This window comes from Antechinus flavipes, chromosome 1, assembly GCF_016432865.1.
Source record: "Antechinus flavipes isolate AdamAnt ecotype Samford, QLD, Australia chromosome 1, AdamAnt_v2, whole genome shotgun sequence".
Lineage (NCBI taxonomy): Eukaryota > Metazoa > Chordata > Mammalia > Dasyuromorphia > Dasyuridae > Antechinus > Antechinus flavipes.
The window spans coordinates 439,285,004-439,301,086 of record NC_067398.1 but is presented as its reverse complement, the minus strand read 5'-3'; the positions used below and the strand labels follow the sequence as shown (position 1 = coordinate 439,301,086).

Here is a 16,083-nt window from a genome sequence, read left to right as displayed (position 1 = left end):
ATTAGTTAACAATTAATGAGGATGAATATTACAATGAGGGGCTAGACCTATTCACATAAACTTTAGATATATAATTTACTTCTAAGTTATCCCCAGCCTGTGCAATCTAATCAAATAATCTATTCCCCTCCAAACCTGAGTAAACACAATGGCTTCTCCATCTGGATGGAGTCTGATATCAGTAATATTCCTCAAGAGACTGAACTTTTGAAATCAGGTCTTTAAAAAAATGATAGAGAACTTTTGATCTCCCCAAATCAATGGTTAATAATAATTTCTCTCAAAACACAGTACTCTGATTCACACAGCATGAAATTAATAAATATATTTTTGTATTATTCAAGACCAAAAAAAAAACCCAAAAACCAAGAAAATTAATTGCCTGATATAAATCAAAAACATTTTTAATGTGTACATGGTAGAGGTACCATTAGTGAGCACCAGAGCCAGGATCCATGTTGGGTCTAGCCCTAAGTGAAATGCCCTTTTCATGATATCATGTTATTTGGGAAAGAATTTTTCCCATCTTCGAGAACCCAGGACTTTCCTCTGTATTATTTCACATTTCCACAAAATCTAAGTCCTTCTCATCTGGCACATACACAAAAAGAAACCACTTTCAGCATCCTGGATGGACAAGGTCTCAGCTTGAAAACCTTTACTGAGAATAAACCCAGTACTTCCTATTTGAACCTAGTGGTACATTTCTTTAATAATTATATTTTTATTTTTAAAGCTACCTTATATTCAGATATATCTTTCACCCTTACTCTACCCAGCAAACTAATTTTTTAATAAAGATTTTGAATAAAAAAAGGGGGAAAAGCAGTTGAGCGAATCTAACCTATCAAACAGTATATTCAATATTCTACATTCTTGGTTCCCTGTCCCTATAAGAAAGGGAAGGAGGGGGGCAACTAGGTGCTGTGGTGGATAGAGGACCAGACCTGAAGTTAGGAGGACCTGAATTCAAATCTGGTTTCAGACACTTAACATTTCCTAGCTGTGTGACCCTGGGCAAGTCACTTAACGCCAATTGCCTCAGGAAAAAAAATTGCCTGGGAGGGGGGAAGAGATGGTTATCCTTAAATCTTCAGAGTCAAGCTCTGAATGAATAATTCAACTCTAAGATAACTCAAAATATATAGAAAATTTCCTCATATCCACAATCAAAATCTGCTTTTCTACAATTTCTATGCATTTCTAATGCTGCCCTCTAACGTCAAACAGGATAAACAAATCTAATGACTATATATGACAATGTATATGATATAATTACAGGACAGTCCTTAAAGACAGTTATCATGCCCCATCCCCTTAAATCTTCTCTTCAGACTATATACCCTATGTTCCTTCAATCAGTCATCATATGGCAAGTTTTTCAGCCCCTTCACAGTAATCACTGCCTTACTTTTCAATGAATTCTAGTTTCTTAATGACCTTACTAAAATGTGGCATGAAAAACTGAACAGAATACTTCAGATACAGTATGACCAGTGGGACTATCAGTTCTCTCATTCTGGGTATTATAAGACTATTAATGTTCCCTATGATTACAATAGCTTTTAAAATAGCTATTTTATACTCTTAATTTATACTGACCTTTCAAGTCACTAAAGCCCCCAAATATTTTTCCATGTTAACTCTAGTTTCACTATAACTCCCCCATTCTGGACTTGTTTGGCTGATTTTTTTTTTAACATGAATGTACGACTTTATATAATCCCAATTAAATTTTATCCCACTGCATTTGGCCCATATTATCAGCAATGGTGTCAAATTCAAATAGAAATGGCCTTCACTACTCTGTACCTATAGAACCCTGTGGGCAGCATATTGATTTAATTTTTAAATGATATATTTTATGTTTATGTTTTACTGTGTTATTATTTAGTTAACATTTTCCAATTATATTTTAATCTTCTTCAAGCCATATTTAGGAATGTTGTGACCCAATACTGTGTTTAACATTTCTGCTAGAAACTATCAAAATCACTTTAGATATTGACTCTGTTGCTCTACAGTTAGCCATTTCTTCCGGCTTTGTGCATAATAAGCAAAGAAAGAGGGAAGTAAGCATTTTTTAAGTGTCTATAATGTTCTAGGAAATGTTCAAATATCTCATTTGATTCTCACAGCAACCAAGGGGTAAGTATTGATATTATTCCCATTTCAAAGCTGAAGAAACTGAGGCAAATAAAAAGTTACCCAGGGTCACATACCTAGGAAATATCTAAATTCTGATCTGAACTAAGTTTTTCTAACTCTAGGTAGCACTGTATCCATTGGGCCATCTTTCCACTTTATTTAACTTACTAATAAAAATGCAGAACATCTGAGAGCCAAGACCTGATCGTTGGCATATTCCTCTGAAAAATTTCCTCCAAAAACCATTACATTAGATATGTTCATTTCTCAATTAGTAAGCATGTATTAAATGCCTACTATGTATTTCACTATGCTAGGAACTGGAATAAAAAAGGCAAACTCAGGAGTTCTTGCCTTCAAGGCATTTATGAAAATAAGCATATACATAAGTAATAAGGAAGCTATAAATATAAACTTATTAGTTTATATAATAATAAAAGTAACCAGGAAAGGAGGATTCTCTTCTGGGGAGGCATTAGCAACTAGAAGGTCCAGAAAAAGCCTAATGAGTACATGTACATAGATTGCCCAGAACATACTCCATTCAAAGGGAATTACAGTCAAATCTTGTATTTGCAGTAGTTTTGTTCTACAAAGTCCCCTTGAACATTGAATTAGTGAATACTGAATTATTGCTCCAAGAGGAAATGCTGCAAGCCTTGGTTTACAATCATTACTCTAGCACTTTTCAGATGGCCTCATTTACAGATCAGCAAATTTTTTTCTTCCTTTTTCTGGATATACTATATTGTTCACTCATTAACATTTAACTCACATTCAACAGTACTATAACTCATCCCTGAATATAAAGCATATCACAGCCTTTCTGCAGATAGGAACTCTAGATAGCTTTCTGTGCTATGCTTGAGGTTCATTTTATACAATAAACAGCTCTAAATGTACCATTAAAAGGATACTTATTTACAAGATGAGAGCTCAAACAGGAAGTCAGAGCCGCACCTCATTCATCTCAAATGGAAACATGGCTATTAAACAGTGCACATTTTCCAGTGCTCTGCACATGACTACACTAATGAAAGCATTGCTGATATAGATTTTGGGATTACAAATAAATTTTAACAAGTAGATAAACTTGCAAATATGAAATGTACAAATAATGAAAATTGACTGCTTTTTCTCTTGGTTGAAACAGAATCAAAGTTTCTATATCTTGATACTTGAAACAAATTTTTCCTTCAGTGGGGAAAATTTGCTTCTCCCTCATTCTCCTATAATCTTAAAGATTATTTATGCCATTGGTGAACACAGAAGAAAGGAGGAACCTTTTTCTTTATAACCAGAGAAGAAAAAACTGCTGTCATGTAAGAAAACTTAAAAATCCAACTGTTCAGAGAGGCTCAGATAGTTCAAATAACAACACACACTGCTCAGACAATTCCCCAATACTACTTTTTGACATTCTCCTAATTTTTGTACCAAGATTCTGACAAAGAAGACCTAAGTGATGATAATAAAACATTTTTTTCCCATCAAGGCCAAGGATTAAGTAACTTTTAGTTTTTCCTTGGAAAAAAAATATATTTTCTACTCACCTACTTTTTAAAGAGCACAGTACATAAAACTTCTCAGCTCACTTCGCATTTCTCACTATTTGCAATACTTTAGGACTTCTCTAACTGACCATGCCCCAACAAGTTCCTTATGAGAACAAACATCAGCTTGTAAGATCTCTTATCCATATATGCCCCTCTTGGTAGGGCCATGAACCCAAATCTCCATTTAAGAAGAGAATTCAGCTCATACATCTTATTTCTCTTTCCTTCTCCTCTCCATTTTGTTTGTTGTCTTTTCTCATTAGATGGTAAGCTCCTTAAGGACAGGGATCATCTTTGTTTTTTGGTATTTGTACCACATCCCCAGGAAACCTAGCACATTATCTGGCACATAGGAAGTGTTTATAACTTAGTACAATAAATCCATATATGTATATTGCTTGGCTGGTTGAGAAAGAAAATGAGGAACAGAAAAAAAAATTCTAAAAAGGAATGAAATATATCTAGAAAATAGAAAAAGTCATATGCAAGATGAAGAGGGAAGAAAATAGAGCAAGCTCTTTGAATTGAGGGTCTTTTAAAGTGATTTTGTCCAGATGTTGGTCTCATATAATAATCTTTATTCTTTAAACATTCACAGGCTCCTCCATATAAAATGAGATGACTAGGGAATTTAAGAAGTTGGTCTCTAAATATTAGTAGGTGTGCCATTGGAAGTAAAAAAAAAAAAAACCAAACAGATAAAAAGTATTCCAAAATCCATATGACATCAAGCAAAAGGACTTAAGTTAGTAGAGACTGCTCCTCACCTTTGCCACAGACAAAAAGTGTTGAAGTGTCAAGTAAAAACTAGGGCAAAATAGAGTCATCATACTTTAAAAAAAAAATCACTTCCCATAAAGTGAACATGAACAATGAATGTCCTCAGTCAGTCGATTTTAAAAATTGCTGAGAGATTCAAATTTTTTTGTGGTGGTACTTTCTAGAGGCAATAACCCAAGAAAGACAGTTAACTAATTTCTGGGGTGGGGAACTGTCACTGTGTAGGGAAAGTAATTTCTCAAAGGAACATGTATTTGACAAGGAATAGTATTTGACAAATACTATTACAACTTAAACACATGCTAGGACAACTTCATAAAGACAAATCCTTGGTAGCATCAGATTCTCTTGGAACTCACAAGTTTACTTTAGGAAAAAGAATGTACCAATTTATCCACATCATATGGCATCCACTATTAAAAGAGAATTTGCCCCAAAAGAATACTAACTAAATAAAAATAATGCTGTTTGTAGATATACTAATCTACTCAATTATTTAAATATCTATTTCTGGCATATAGACACTCACAAAGAACATTATGCATTAATATTTCTAGGTAAAAAACACAGAACACATTCTAGTTCAAATATCTCTCTCCTGACAGAGCTTTCTTTGTCCCTGGGATCAGTTGTTACTCTAAACCAAACCACTCTGGTTTGGAAAGTAACATCAGACAGCAAGGTCTAATAATGTTTAACTTACTGCTACTTTTTATCTGAAGGAGTGTATGTTGTGCCATAGAAGTTGAAAAATAGTTACTATAATTGACAATATCTAAGTGATTTGGAATTTGAGAGTATAAACTCTCAACTAACAGCCAGGTTTTCTAAATAATAAGAGTTTTCAATAGCTTATTTTAACCATTATAGAAGAAAAATATTTCTAAATTGTATTGCACATTTTCCTACTTTCTTAAGCAAAGTATGCAGAACCATTTCTTCACTATAATAATCAATTACTGTTCTGTAATATAGTATTACCTTCCTTTGAGATTATCAGTTTCCCTACTGTTAGGAACTTGGGGAGGTAAGGTTGAAAGATAATATTCATGAATAAAAATGCCAACTTTTTGACCTCTATTCTGACTATTCAAGAGGCCTTTTGAGATTTTGTTGTTGTTGTTCTTACAGATGTTACAGATAGGTGGGATTGCAAAATAGGTGAGAAGCCACAGAGTCTACAATCCCTTTAATGGATTTCAACACTTTCTCAAATTTGGTGATGCATGATCTACTCCCACATGCATACTTACATACTATATTTAAATATACATAAATAGATTTGTCAGTTTCTGGCATGAAAATGAGATAAATTACAAGTAAATGATTCCTGACAACAAAACTATTATCTGTCAGCTTTGCTCATATTAAGAAAGTTATTTTTCAGGGTTCTCTGGCACATCTTTCTATATAAATTTGCTGGTATATAAAAAACATACTTATCTTTAATACATACATGCTCCTCATTGCCAAATATCCTCCTATTTTTGAAAGAAATTTTCCATTTAAAACTTTGTCCAACTAGTTGCATATGCCAGGAACTTCTCCAATTACTTATATCTAATCTTATGACTTAAATTATTTACTGAGATCTAAGAATCAGAGGTTTTAAATCTGTAAAAGATCTCAAAGATTATCTAACCCAAACTTTGAATTTCATAGTTGAGGAAACTGAGGTCCATGAAAACTACATAAATAATCCAAAATCACAAAGATGTGTTACTAAATCAGAATTCTACCCAAATTTCTGGACCCAATTCCTGTTTTGTATACTTTGTATATTAACACTTTCTTAAATTCTAGACTCTAGAAAGGACTGAACAAACAATAGGAAGAATGTAACCTTTAGTACTGTGTTATACATGACTACAAAGGGTTAGCATCTTTTAAAAAGTCACTATTGTAATTTAAATTTTTTTAAAAAGCTTATCTTGGATCACTGTTTTAAGGAATTGGGGAAAACAAATTACTTCTATGTAATGTGTTAACTGGTAAAAAGGTCTGCCTTCATAAGAATTTTTCTCAAAATTCACTAAAATCATTATGGATCATAGTTCTAAACTGAAAGGCCTCTACAAGACTCTTTAATACCATTTTCTCATTTTATAGTTGAGGAAAGCAATTCCAGAGAAATTATGTGAACTGTCCAAGGTTCCAGATAGTAAGCATTAGTGGTGGGATTGGAATCCAAGGCCTTTTGACTCCAGTCCCATAAACTTTCGTGACTTTAGGTAGCTTTCTTTCCTTCCTCTAATCCTCCCTCCAATTACTTCTCTCATTATTATCAAGTATTTTTAAACTGATTACTAAGTAGAAAGGTTAATTATTCACCTCTGGACAAATAAAATGGATAAAGTTTGGGAATTTTTAAATGAATGTTACATTTTTTTTTATTGAAAACAGAATCAAACCAACAATTCACTCTATTTAAAGATTTATGAAGAAAGTAGATGACAATTTTCAGATTTTGAAAAAACGGCCAATTAAGAGGACAAGTGCAAAACACCATTATTTTTATTTCAGCCCTTTCACTCTATTTTCTTTGTATTACTCTAGGCAAATCCCTTGGTTACTCTGGGGCTTAATCTCTTCATCTGTAAAATTAGAGCATTAAACCAGATAATCTCTAATCAATTATTATTTATTAATGATCTTGGGAAAATATGGATAGACTTGCACAAAATAACAAAGAACAAAATGAGCAGAATCAAGAGAATATAGTATACAATGACGCAATATTATTTGTTTCTTTTTAACATTTTTATTCAAAGTTTTGAATTCTACATTTTATCCCTCCTCCATTCTACCCTCTATAAGACAGTAAGCAATTACATATTGGTTTTATATGTGCAATTATGTAAAAGATTTCCATATTAGTCATTTTGTATAAGAGGACTTGAATAAGAGAAAAAAAAATGAAAGTGGAAAATAACATGTGTCCCTCTGATATTCAAACAATATCAGTTCTTTTTCTAGAAGCAGATAATATGCTTCTTTCTTAATCTTTTGGAATTGTCTTGAATTATTGCATTTCTGAGAACAGGTCATTCATCAAACAATATTGGTGTTTGTACAATATTCTTCTGGTTCTGTTTACTTCACTATGTACCAGTTCACATAAGTCTTTTCAGATTTTTCTGAAATTATCCTGCTTGACATTTCTTACAACACAATAATATTTCATATGCAATTATATACCACAGCTGGTTTAACCATTTCCCAAATGATTGTTTTAAGAATAACTATGAGAGAATAAGTCATTTTGATTACTACAAATACTCAGATTAACAAAGAACATATGAAGGAAAATATTTATTTGCATCAGAGAAAGAACTGATAAATATATTTATAGAATGATTTTGTGTGTGTGTGTGTGTGTGTGTGTGTGTGTGTGTGTGTAATACTAACCATCTGGAAGGAGTAAGGGGAGAAAGGAAAGAAAAAAGGAAAAAGAGAAATTTACATGATAACTTTGTTATATATTTAAAAGGAATAGCAAGTTGTACATAATTGTTCATATACAATCTTTTTTTATTATTACATTATGTTATAGAAATGCTTGTTTTATTCCATAAATTAAAAAGTAAATAAAAATTTAAACAAAATTTACTCTGTGTACCATGCCCTGTGCTAGGTCTTAGGAATACACATATGCAGAATGAAACAGACTATACTCTCTAGGAGTTTAGGTTCTGACAAAGACCATAAAGATAAACAGCATAAAAGGAATAAGCAAAAATATATACAAAGTAGTTAAATTCAAGGTAGCCTAAAGAGGAGGCACGAGGACATAGGGAAGGAAGGAAATCAAGAAAAGCAGATGATAATGTTTGAACTGCTTTTTAAAGAATGGAACTCCTAGAGGCAGATATAAGATTCTAAACATGTGGGAAGACACAAACATGAAAACTGGAGATAGTTCCAAGTGTAAAAAGGGAAAAAAGCCAGTTTAGCTGGGTCACAAAGTTCAGGAAGAAGTTTATACATAATGAATTTGGAAGTATAAGTTTTGACCAGGTTCTAAGTACCTTAAAAGTTGAAGAAAGTTTATGTTTTATCCTAGAGACAAAAAGAAGTCACTGAAGATAAATAAGTAAGAGAATAACATAGTCAAACCAGCACAAGGAAAATTAGTTTGGCAACAGCATATAGGACAGACTGGAATAGAGGAGAGACATTTGAGGCAGTACAATGTTTATAATACTCCAGGCAAGAAGTGATAAAGACTTGAAATAAGGTAGTAGTTGAATAAGAGTTGTTCTGGAAAAGGGCAGAGTCTGGCAATGTATTGGAGATGTGGGAATGAGTCAAGGATTATGCCAGAGTTATAAACTTAGGTAACTGGAAGAACAATCATGTCTTTGATAAAAACAGGGGAGTGTAGAAGAGGGAAGGGCTTGGGGGAAAAGATAATGAGTTCAGTTTTGGACATGCTGAGCTTGACATCTTTGGAATGAATTGAAGCTCAACATATCTGTGAATCATCTGCAAAGAGAGGATAAATAGTTAAAATTCATGTGAACTAATGAAGTTACCATGAGAGAATGCTGAGTAGCAGTTTTTAATCTATGAGCTAAAAAAATAATAATCTACATTTTAATATAATTTATTTTCTTTGTAATCTCATGTATTTAGTTTTATACATTTAAAATGTTCTGAGAAGGGGTCAATATGTTTCAGATTGTCAGAGGGGTCCATCACCAAAAAAAAAAAAAAGATTGGAAATTCTTTATTCAGAGAAAAAAAGCAGGCTTAGGTCAGAAACTTAGGTAACATCCACTCTCATGGGGCATGACATAGATGATAAGGCAGCAAAGGAAGAGTCAGACAAGAAGAACCAGAAAATACCAGTATCACAAAATTCAGAGAGGAGAAAGAATATATAGGAAGAGAGTGTAGCCCACAGTGACAAATGAGGTGGAGTTGTCAAGAAAGATGAAGACTGGGAAAGGCCATCAGATTTGGCAATAAGAGACCATTGAGCAATTTATGTTGAAGAATGAGCTCAGAAGCCAAATTACAAAGGGTTGAGTAAGTGATAAAATAGGAAAAGGAAACAAAGAACATAGACAGCTTTTTCAGGGAATTTGGTTAAGAAAGGAGAAAAAGAAGATGTTAGCTTCAGAGGATAGTAAGTCTAAGTGAAGAGAGAGAGCATAATGAGCCCAGTGGAAGGATAAGCACTTTTAAAATCAGTAAGAAAGAAACCAGTTGATAGGGAGAGGCTGAAAGAAAAGGAGAAACTGGATAACAGAATACCATCTGCTAGAGAAAATAAAAGGTGATGAGATCAAGTATTCATGTGAGGGAACTGGCCTTGACAAGAAAAAGAACAACTCTCCCCCAAGAGTCTGGGGGGAAAGGATGTTATCATGAGAGATGATGTCAAAGCATTTAACAATGAAGTCAGGGCTGATCTTTAAAGGCCTCAATTTTCTAAGTAAAGTAAGAGGCAAAATGAGAGAGAAAGGAAAGGAAATGTGAGGAAGAGGTAGCTAGAAAAGGAAGGAGTAGTTATAGAATAGCTTCTTGGGGGAGATAGAGAATTTAGGGAGGAATAAATGAACTGGCTTGGTGCAGTAAGAGATCAACAGAAGTTGAATAATATGGAATTTGTAATGTGCTCTGTAAGAGTAGTAAGGAAGAGTAAGAGGAAATGAGTGTCAAATGTTGATGTCATAACAAAAATGTTTTTTTTTTTTAATGAATTCTAATCTAAGAAGATATCAACACCATATCAGATGCTAGTATTAATGCTCTGATGGTGCTAGAATTAATAAATCACTTGACTGGGTCACAGAAAAATTAGGGAAAGGATAACTTTTTTGGAGAGGTTTAAATACATTTTCTACAATAAGGTCCAAGTCCAACCACATATTTTAAAGTTTAATACTGCGATTCTAACAGGAAGAGCTGAGAAGGGAGTATATTTTGCAAGTTTAAAGGGTAAACCTGGACAAAACCATAGGAAAAGGAGATGGAAATACTGAAAAATAATAGAAAACAGGTCAGTTTTGACTGAACCATTTTACAGAATAATATGTTCAATGGTCCAGAGCCTTCCAAAGACTTTGGGCTCACAGAGATCTGTCCATTACCTGTAACTGAAAAGAGCAATTTCTGTTGAATGATAAGGTGAAAAGACACATTATGATGAAGGCATGTACCATAGTAATGGCTGTAAAATGCAGAAAACATGCACAAAAAATATGGTGAAGGTAAAAATGACAAGATTTGGCAATGTACTGCATATTGGGGTAAGAACCAAAAGTTAAAGATGATACTGGGCTTGTAACCCTGAGTTACTGGAAGGATAATGGGGCCCTTGACAATAAAGAGAGAAGCTAGAAAACAGGGAGAGCTTTGGGGAAAGATAATGGTCTCTATTTTGGATAGGTTGAATGTGAGATACTTATGAGATATCCAGTTTCAGAACAAACACAATATATTGATTGAAGGCAGGGAAGGGATGCTATGGAGCTTAAAGAAAGATCAGGTTTGGAACAGATGCTATAGGAAATAGGAAAGCAAATTTATCAGCAAAAAGAACCAAACATTTGGCTTGCAGCAGTGAGGTCCCAGTTGACATAAGAAAACAAATATGCAGAGGATCTAATAGGTAATGGTTTCCTGCTTTCCTCCACTTTCACTGGCTTGAGGCCACTGGATCTCTCCTGATCACAATTTTATTTTGATTCTAGACCCTCTAGCCAGAGATAAAAACAAGAAAATTTACAAAACTAAAAACATAGATCAACTATTTAATGATTCATCTACCAAGGGTCTTTTCAATGTACTCCTCTGGTCATAACAGCTATAACAGTTACAACAACTATTACAACAAAACACTAAATATTTGTCCTGTCCTATAAAGGGAAGCAGGATTTTCCCCCCATACTGTTCATGCTCTAGTTAGCACTTTCCAATTAGAAACTACCTATGTATGCTGTGCTCAGCACAATATTCTCAAACTCTGAAAAGCGTCTTATAATTTAAAGTTTTTAAGTCTCAATATTTACTAAGCACTTAGAAAGTTTGGGCTAGGAAGATCTAGAGATGGAACATGATCCTAAGTTTAAGGAATATCAGGGGTCAGAACACTTGTGGAAAACACAGATGAAGGAATACATAATACTAGATTTCAAGTCTAGAGATCTCCTGCTCTCTTTTCCCTTTAAATCTAAGGTCAGCAGACACTCATACATTGTCACTTTTTAATCATTTGACATGACAACTATGCTGGTGACACACTAACTTTTTCTTTCTTCTCCATTGTAGTGTTCTTGTTGGTTTTCTGGGGGTCTCTGGAGCAGCCTTCCTTTCAGTTGAGTAATCACCACAAGAATAGCCAAGTGTTAAAAGTCCAAATCCTTTATTATCTTCTTCATAATCTAGTTTCTTTGCCTGGGGCCTGGGCCAGCTTTCTGGAGAGCCTTTCGAACTGGCCTTGGTCTCAATGGGGGAAATGAAGGAGGCCAGCCAGTGTGAGATGAAATGAATCTGTCTCTGAATCTGAGGCTTGTGCTTCAGCCTCCAGTCACCACAAAGGTGGGAGATGGAATGAATCTGGCTCTAAGTCCTTGCTGGCTGTTATATACTCTATTATAATTACATCATTGTAGGTGTAAATCTTGTAGAACTATATTAAGTACTAAGTACATGTACTGAACTAGAGAATTATTAATCACCATGTTAAACTAGATAACCACTGTCTTATCAATTCCACTTAGCACCTTGTAAGAATCCTTTGTTTTAAGTACAGAGTTCTGACCCAAACACTCCATCCTATACTTCAGGCTATCCCAGCCCTCCTTGATAACAGTTAACTAATCTGATATAGTCATTTTATTAATGTTACAATAGAAATAAGCTATAGGACCTCCTCAAAAATCCTTCTCTTTCCTTATTCATTCATTCATTATAAGAAAGGTCTACTAGCAACAACTACTACTTAGTCTACTGAATTACAATTATCCCTTCCACTTTTGAGGGATCAGAGGAATGATGCCCCTTCTCAAACTGGAAAATGCAAATAAAATTTTTTTGCCCTCCCTTCCTACCACAGAAGAAATCTGAATTATTATGGTATTAGGAGATAAAATATGTTGATAGTTTACAATACTACATATTTTATGCATTTCTGAATTTTTAAACTTTTTCTGTATCATCTATTAATTTTCATGTGTTGTCTTTTGTAAAACTCCTCCAAAATTCCTATTTAATTTCTTATGCTAATCCAATATATAGAAATTACAATGGGGAGTAAAGTTGAAATGTGGAAGGGATAACTCTAATTTGTAAAAAATAATTAGTTAATTAATTAAAAGTATAAAAATTATTACAGGTAAAGCTGCAGTGAAATCTCTCTGGAATCAATTTAAAATTCCTCTCACACATACTAGGATGTGGATTTCCAGGATTCTATTTTCTATTACTCCAAAAAGTTCTTCTTCATAAAAGGATACTGACCATTTGCTTAAGGGTTCTCTTTGAGCTGAAAAGAATTTATTATTCCAGTAACCTACTTTGACTACTTTCAAATACTGAAGTCCAAGGTAGAGGAAACTAAATTATGCAGTATAGTGCTAAACTAGCATCACAAAGAACCAGTTCAAATCTTACTCCAGAAACTTATTAGCTATGTGCCCCTGCGTAAGTCACTTGGCCTGTCTGCCTCAGTTTCCTCAACTGTAAAATAAAAATCATAAGAACACCTACCTCCCAGAGTCATTGTAAGTATCAAATCAGATCATATTTGAAAGATGTTTTGCAAACTTAAAAGCACTATATAAATGCTACCTTATTATTATTATTAATAAGCATTAAGTGCTTAGTATGTATCAGATGCTGTGCTAGGTGCAAGAGAAATAATAAAAAGAGAGGCAGTCCCTGCCTCACAATAGAAAATAACCTCCTAGTGGGGGGATACACATGTTCAAAATGAATAAATATAGGAAAAATGACTAGTGATGTGAAACTAAGAGGAGAAATCAGAGAAAGCCTCTTGAAGAAAGTGCTTCCAGAGCTAAGCTATGAAGGTAACTAGAGGTTTTAGGAAAAGGAGTTACTGATGGAGAACATGATAGGTGTAAAATATATAACCAGTACAGAGGCATGGAGATGGAAGACAGAATGTTGAAAACCAGAAACATCAAATAGGTCAATTGAGTTGAATTGTATAACACATTCAAGAGAGTAAAGCATCAGTATGAAAAGATAGGTTGAAAACAAATGTGAAACAAGCAAATTTATTCTAAAAAATAATGGGGAGCCATTTCTTGAAGCTTCTTGAGCAGAGGAACAACATAATCCAACTTACACTTTAAGAAAACCAATTTAGCAGCTATGTGGAGAATGGACTGGACAAAGAAGAAATTGGATGCAGGAAGACCAGTTAGAAAGCTATTCCCATAATCCAAGGGACAGATGATGAGAGTCTGGCCTAATGTTCTTGGAACCTTAGAAGAGAAAAAGGGAGGAATGTGAAAGCACACTTGGGAGTGTGGAATGTGGGAAGAACTGGCAAGTGAATGAATATGAAAGGTCAGAAAAATTGTAATGTCCTGAACATAAACAGTGAAGTTATGAGAGAGATGGATTTAGGAGGAAAAATAATGAATTCCAATATGCCAGTTATTTTCATATATAAGTAATAAGTGCTGAAAATTAAATACAATCATATAATTTTTTTCACATAGTTTGTTCCAATTATTCAAAGGTCCTTTTAAGTTAAAGTAAATGCCCTAAACAGAATTTCATATAATAAATGCCTGCTATAGCAACATCAGTCTACATGGTGAGAAAATATTTTATTCAAGGTAGACATTCTACACATCAAGATCTATGACCAAATATATGTATGACATAAACAAAGTGAAGACTTCTAGTCTACCACATGTGAAAAGCAGATCTCCAATTCTCTGAGCTAAAATCAGTACATGAATACACAGAACAAGCAGATTTCAAGGACCACATAAGGGGCATTTTAAAGAGAGATTTGCATCTGAAAGTAAAAGATATTTTAATGGAACTGAAACAGAGAGTTCATCTATTATTATAAAACATTTGTTTTTTAGAGTGAGTGAATTACAAGCTATGATACAGTATTTCGGAGTGTAAGGCTAGTACATGCTAGACAAGTCATAGGCCCCTTCCCTTTCCAGAGCTTCCCTACTCCATCTAAAAAGCATCTTCCCAATCTCCAAAGTCTTCAGTTTAAGACCTGAAATGCTAGAAATGCGTACACTTCAGAGAAACTCCACTGAAAATAGGAAAAACCTTCTTAACTCGGTTACTACAGATTATCAGATAACAGAAGTTAACCCATTCTCCACCAGATTTCTTTCAAGGTACATATAGAACAATCAACAACTACCCAGCCCGACCCGGGTTCGGTCAGGTGCGGAAGGCAGAGCTTGCGTGAGGCCCCTGCTCTCCGGGGCAGCGAGAAGCAAACTCTCCTGGGGATTACACGAATACACACACACATACACACACACACACACACACACACACACACACACACACACACGCCTAGCTGGAAATCATCCCCCTCCCAACCTCCCCAAATCCTCAAGAACCCAAAAGAATCCTTCCGTCTCCTCCAGCTCCCGCTCCTAGGTGGATCGCAACTTCTGGCGTTGGCACCTGCTCCCTAACCTGCCCCTCCTCCAGGACCCGAACCCGGAAAGCCACGGAGGGTGCTCCAGCCCAGCTCTCCCTTACGCGGAAGGGCGGCCGAAGCCGTGAGTCAGTCGCGGGAGCAGCAGGGGCAACAACAGCCAGCGAGCTCAGCTCATCCCTGTCACTGCCCACCCAGCCACCTGTCCCCTCCAGACCCGGGAGTCAAGCGGGGCAGCAGCCACGGAAAGGGCCGGAGAGCGGCCAACGCCTGCTCACCTGGCTCCCCGCTATCCATGTTCGCTCGCAGTTCCCTGGTTCCCGTGATGGTCAGCGCCGGGTTGACCGCGGGAAAGGCTCGGATCGCACTGCAGCCGCCTGGACTGAAGCTAGGGCTGGGGCCACCGAGAGTGCTTCAGCAGCCGCCACCGCCTCCGGAAAGTACCCACCCACCCACTCCTTCCCTGGAGGCCCGCACCTCCTGGAGAGCGCCTTCCCGGGGCGTCACCCAACCACCTGACCCGGCAGACCTGGGCACTGCGCTCCGCTCCGCCCCGCAGAGTCAGCAGCGGCAGCAGTGGAGAGCTCGCAGCCACCCGGGAGGGGCTGGGCCTTGGGCGGGGAAGGATGCCGACTGGAGGGAGAGTTATCTTCTGGAAGGAGGAGGAGGCATGGGATGGAAGGAGGAGAAGTGACAGCAGCTGCTGGGGGGAGGGGAGCAGAAGCAAACCATAAAGGCGGAAACCACGGGATGCTCAGGGGGGAGGGGAGAAGAGCGACGTGTGCATTTATCAAGTTACTTTTGTTTTAAGCAAACATTTCCCCTTGATGTTTGTGAAACCTGCTGGTGTCATGGTACCTGTTCATGGCTGGTGTAAAAATAATAACTAGCATTTGTAGAGAGTTTTAAGGTTTGCTAACTATCTCATATATATTTTACCTGATTTGATCCTAAGAATAATCCAGCTAGGTAGTTTCT

At 35.8% G+C, this 16,083-nt stretch overlaps 1 protein-coding gene across 1 annotated transcript in view; it reads right to left on the bottom strand.

The window, feature by feature from the left end:
• TPD52 (tumor protein D52) overlaps nucleotides 1-15,611 on the bottom strand; it is a 118,924-nt gene extending 103,313 nt beyond the window's left edge. The window contains exon 1 of the mRNA XM_051969994.1: nucleotides 15,384-15,611. Coding sequence (XP_051825954.1) covers nucleotides 15,384-15,402 — 19 coding nt within the window. The 5' untranslated portion in view covers nucleotides 15,403-15,611. The remainder of the gene's footprint in view (nucleotides 1-15,383) is intronic.
• Between the last annotated feature and the right edge of the window lie 472 nt (nucleotides 15,612-16,083).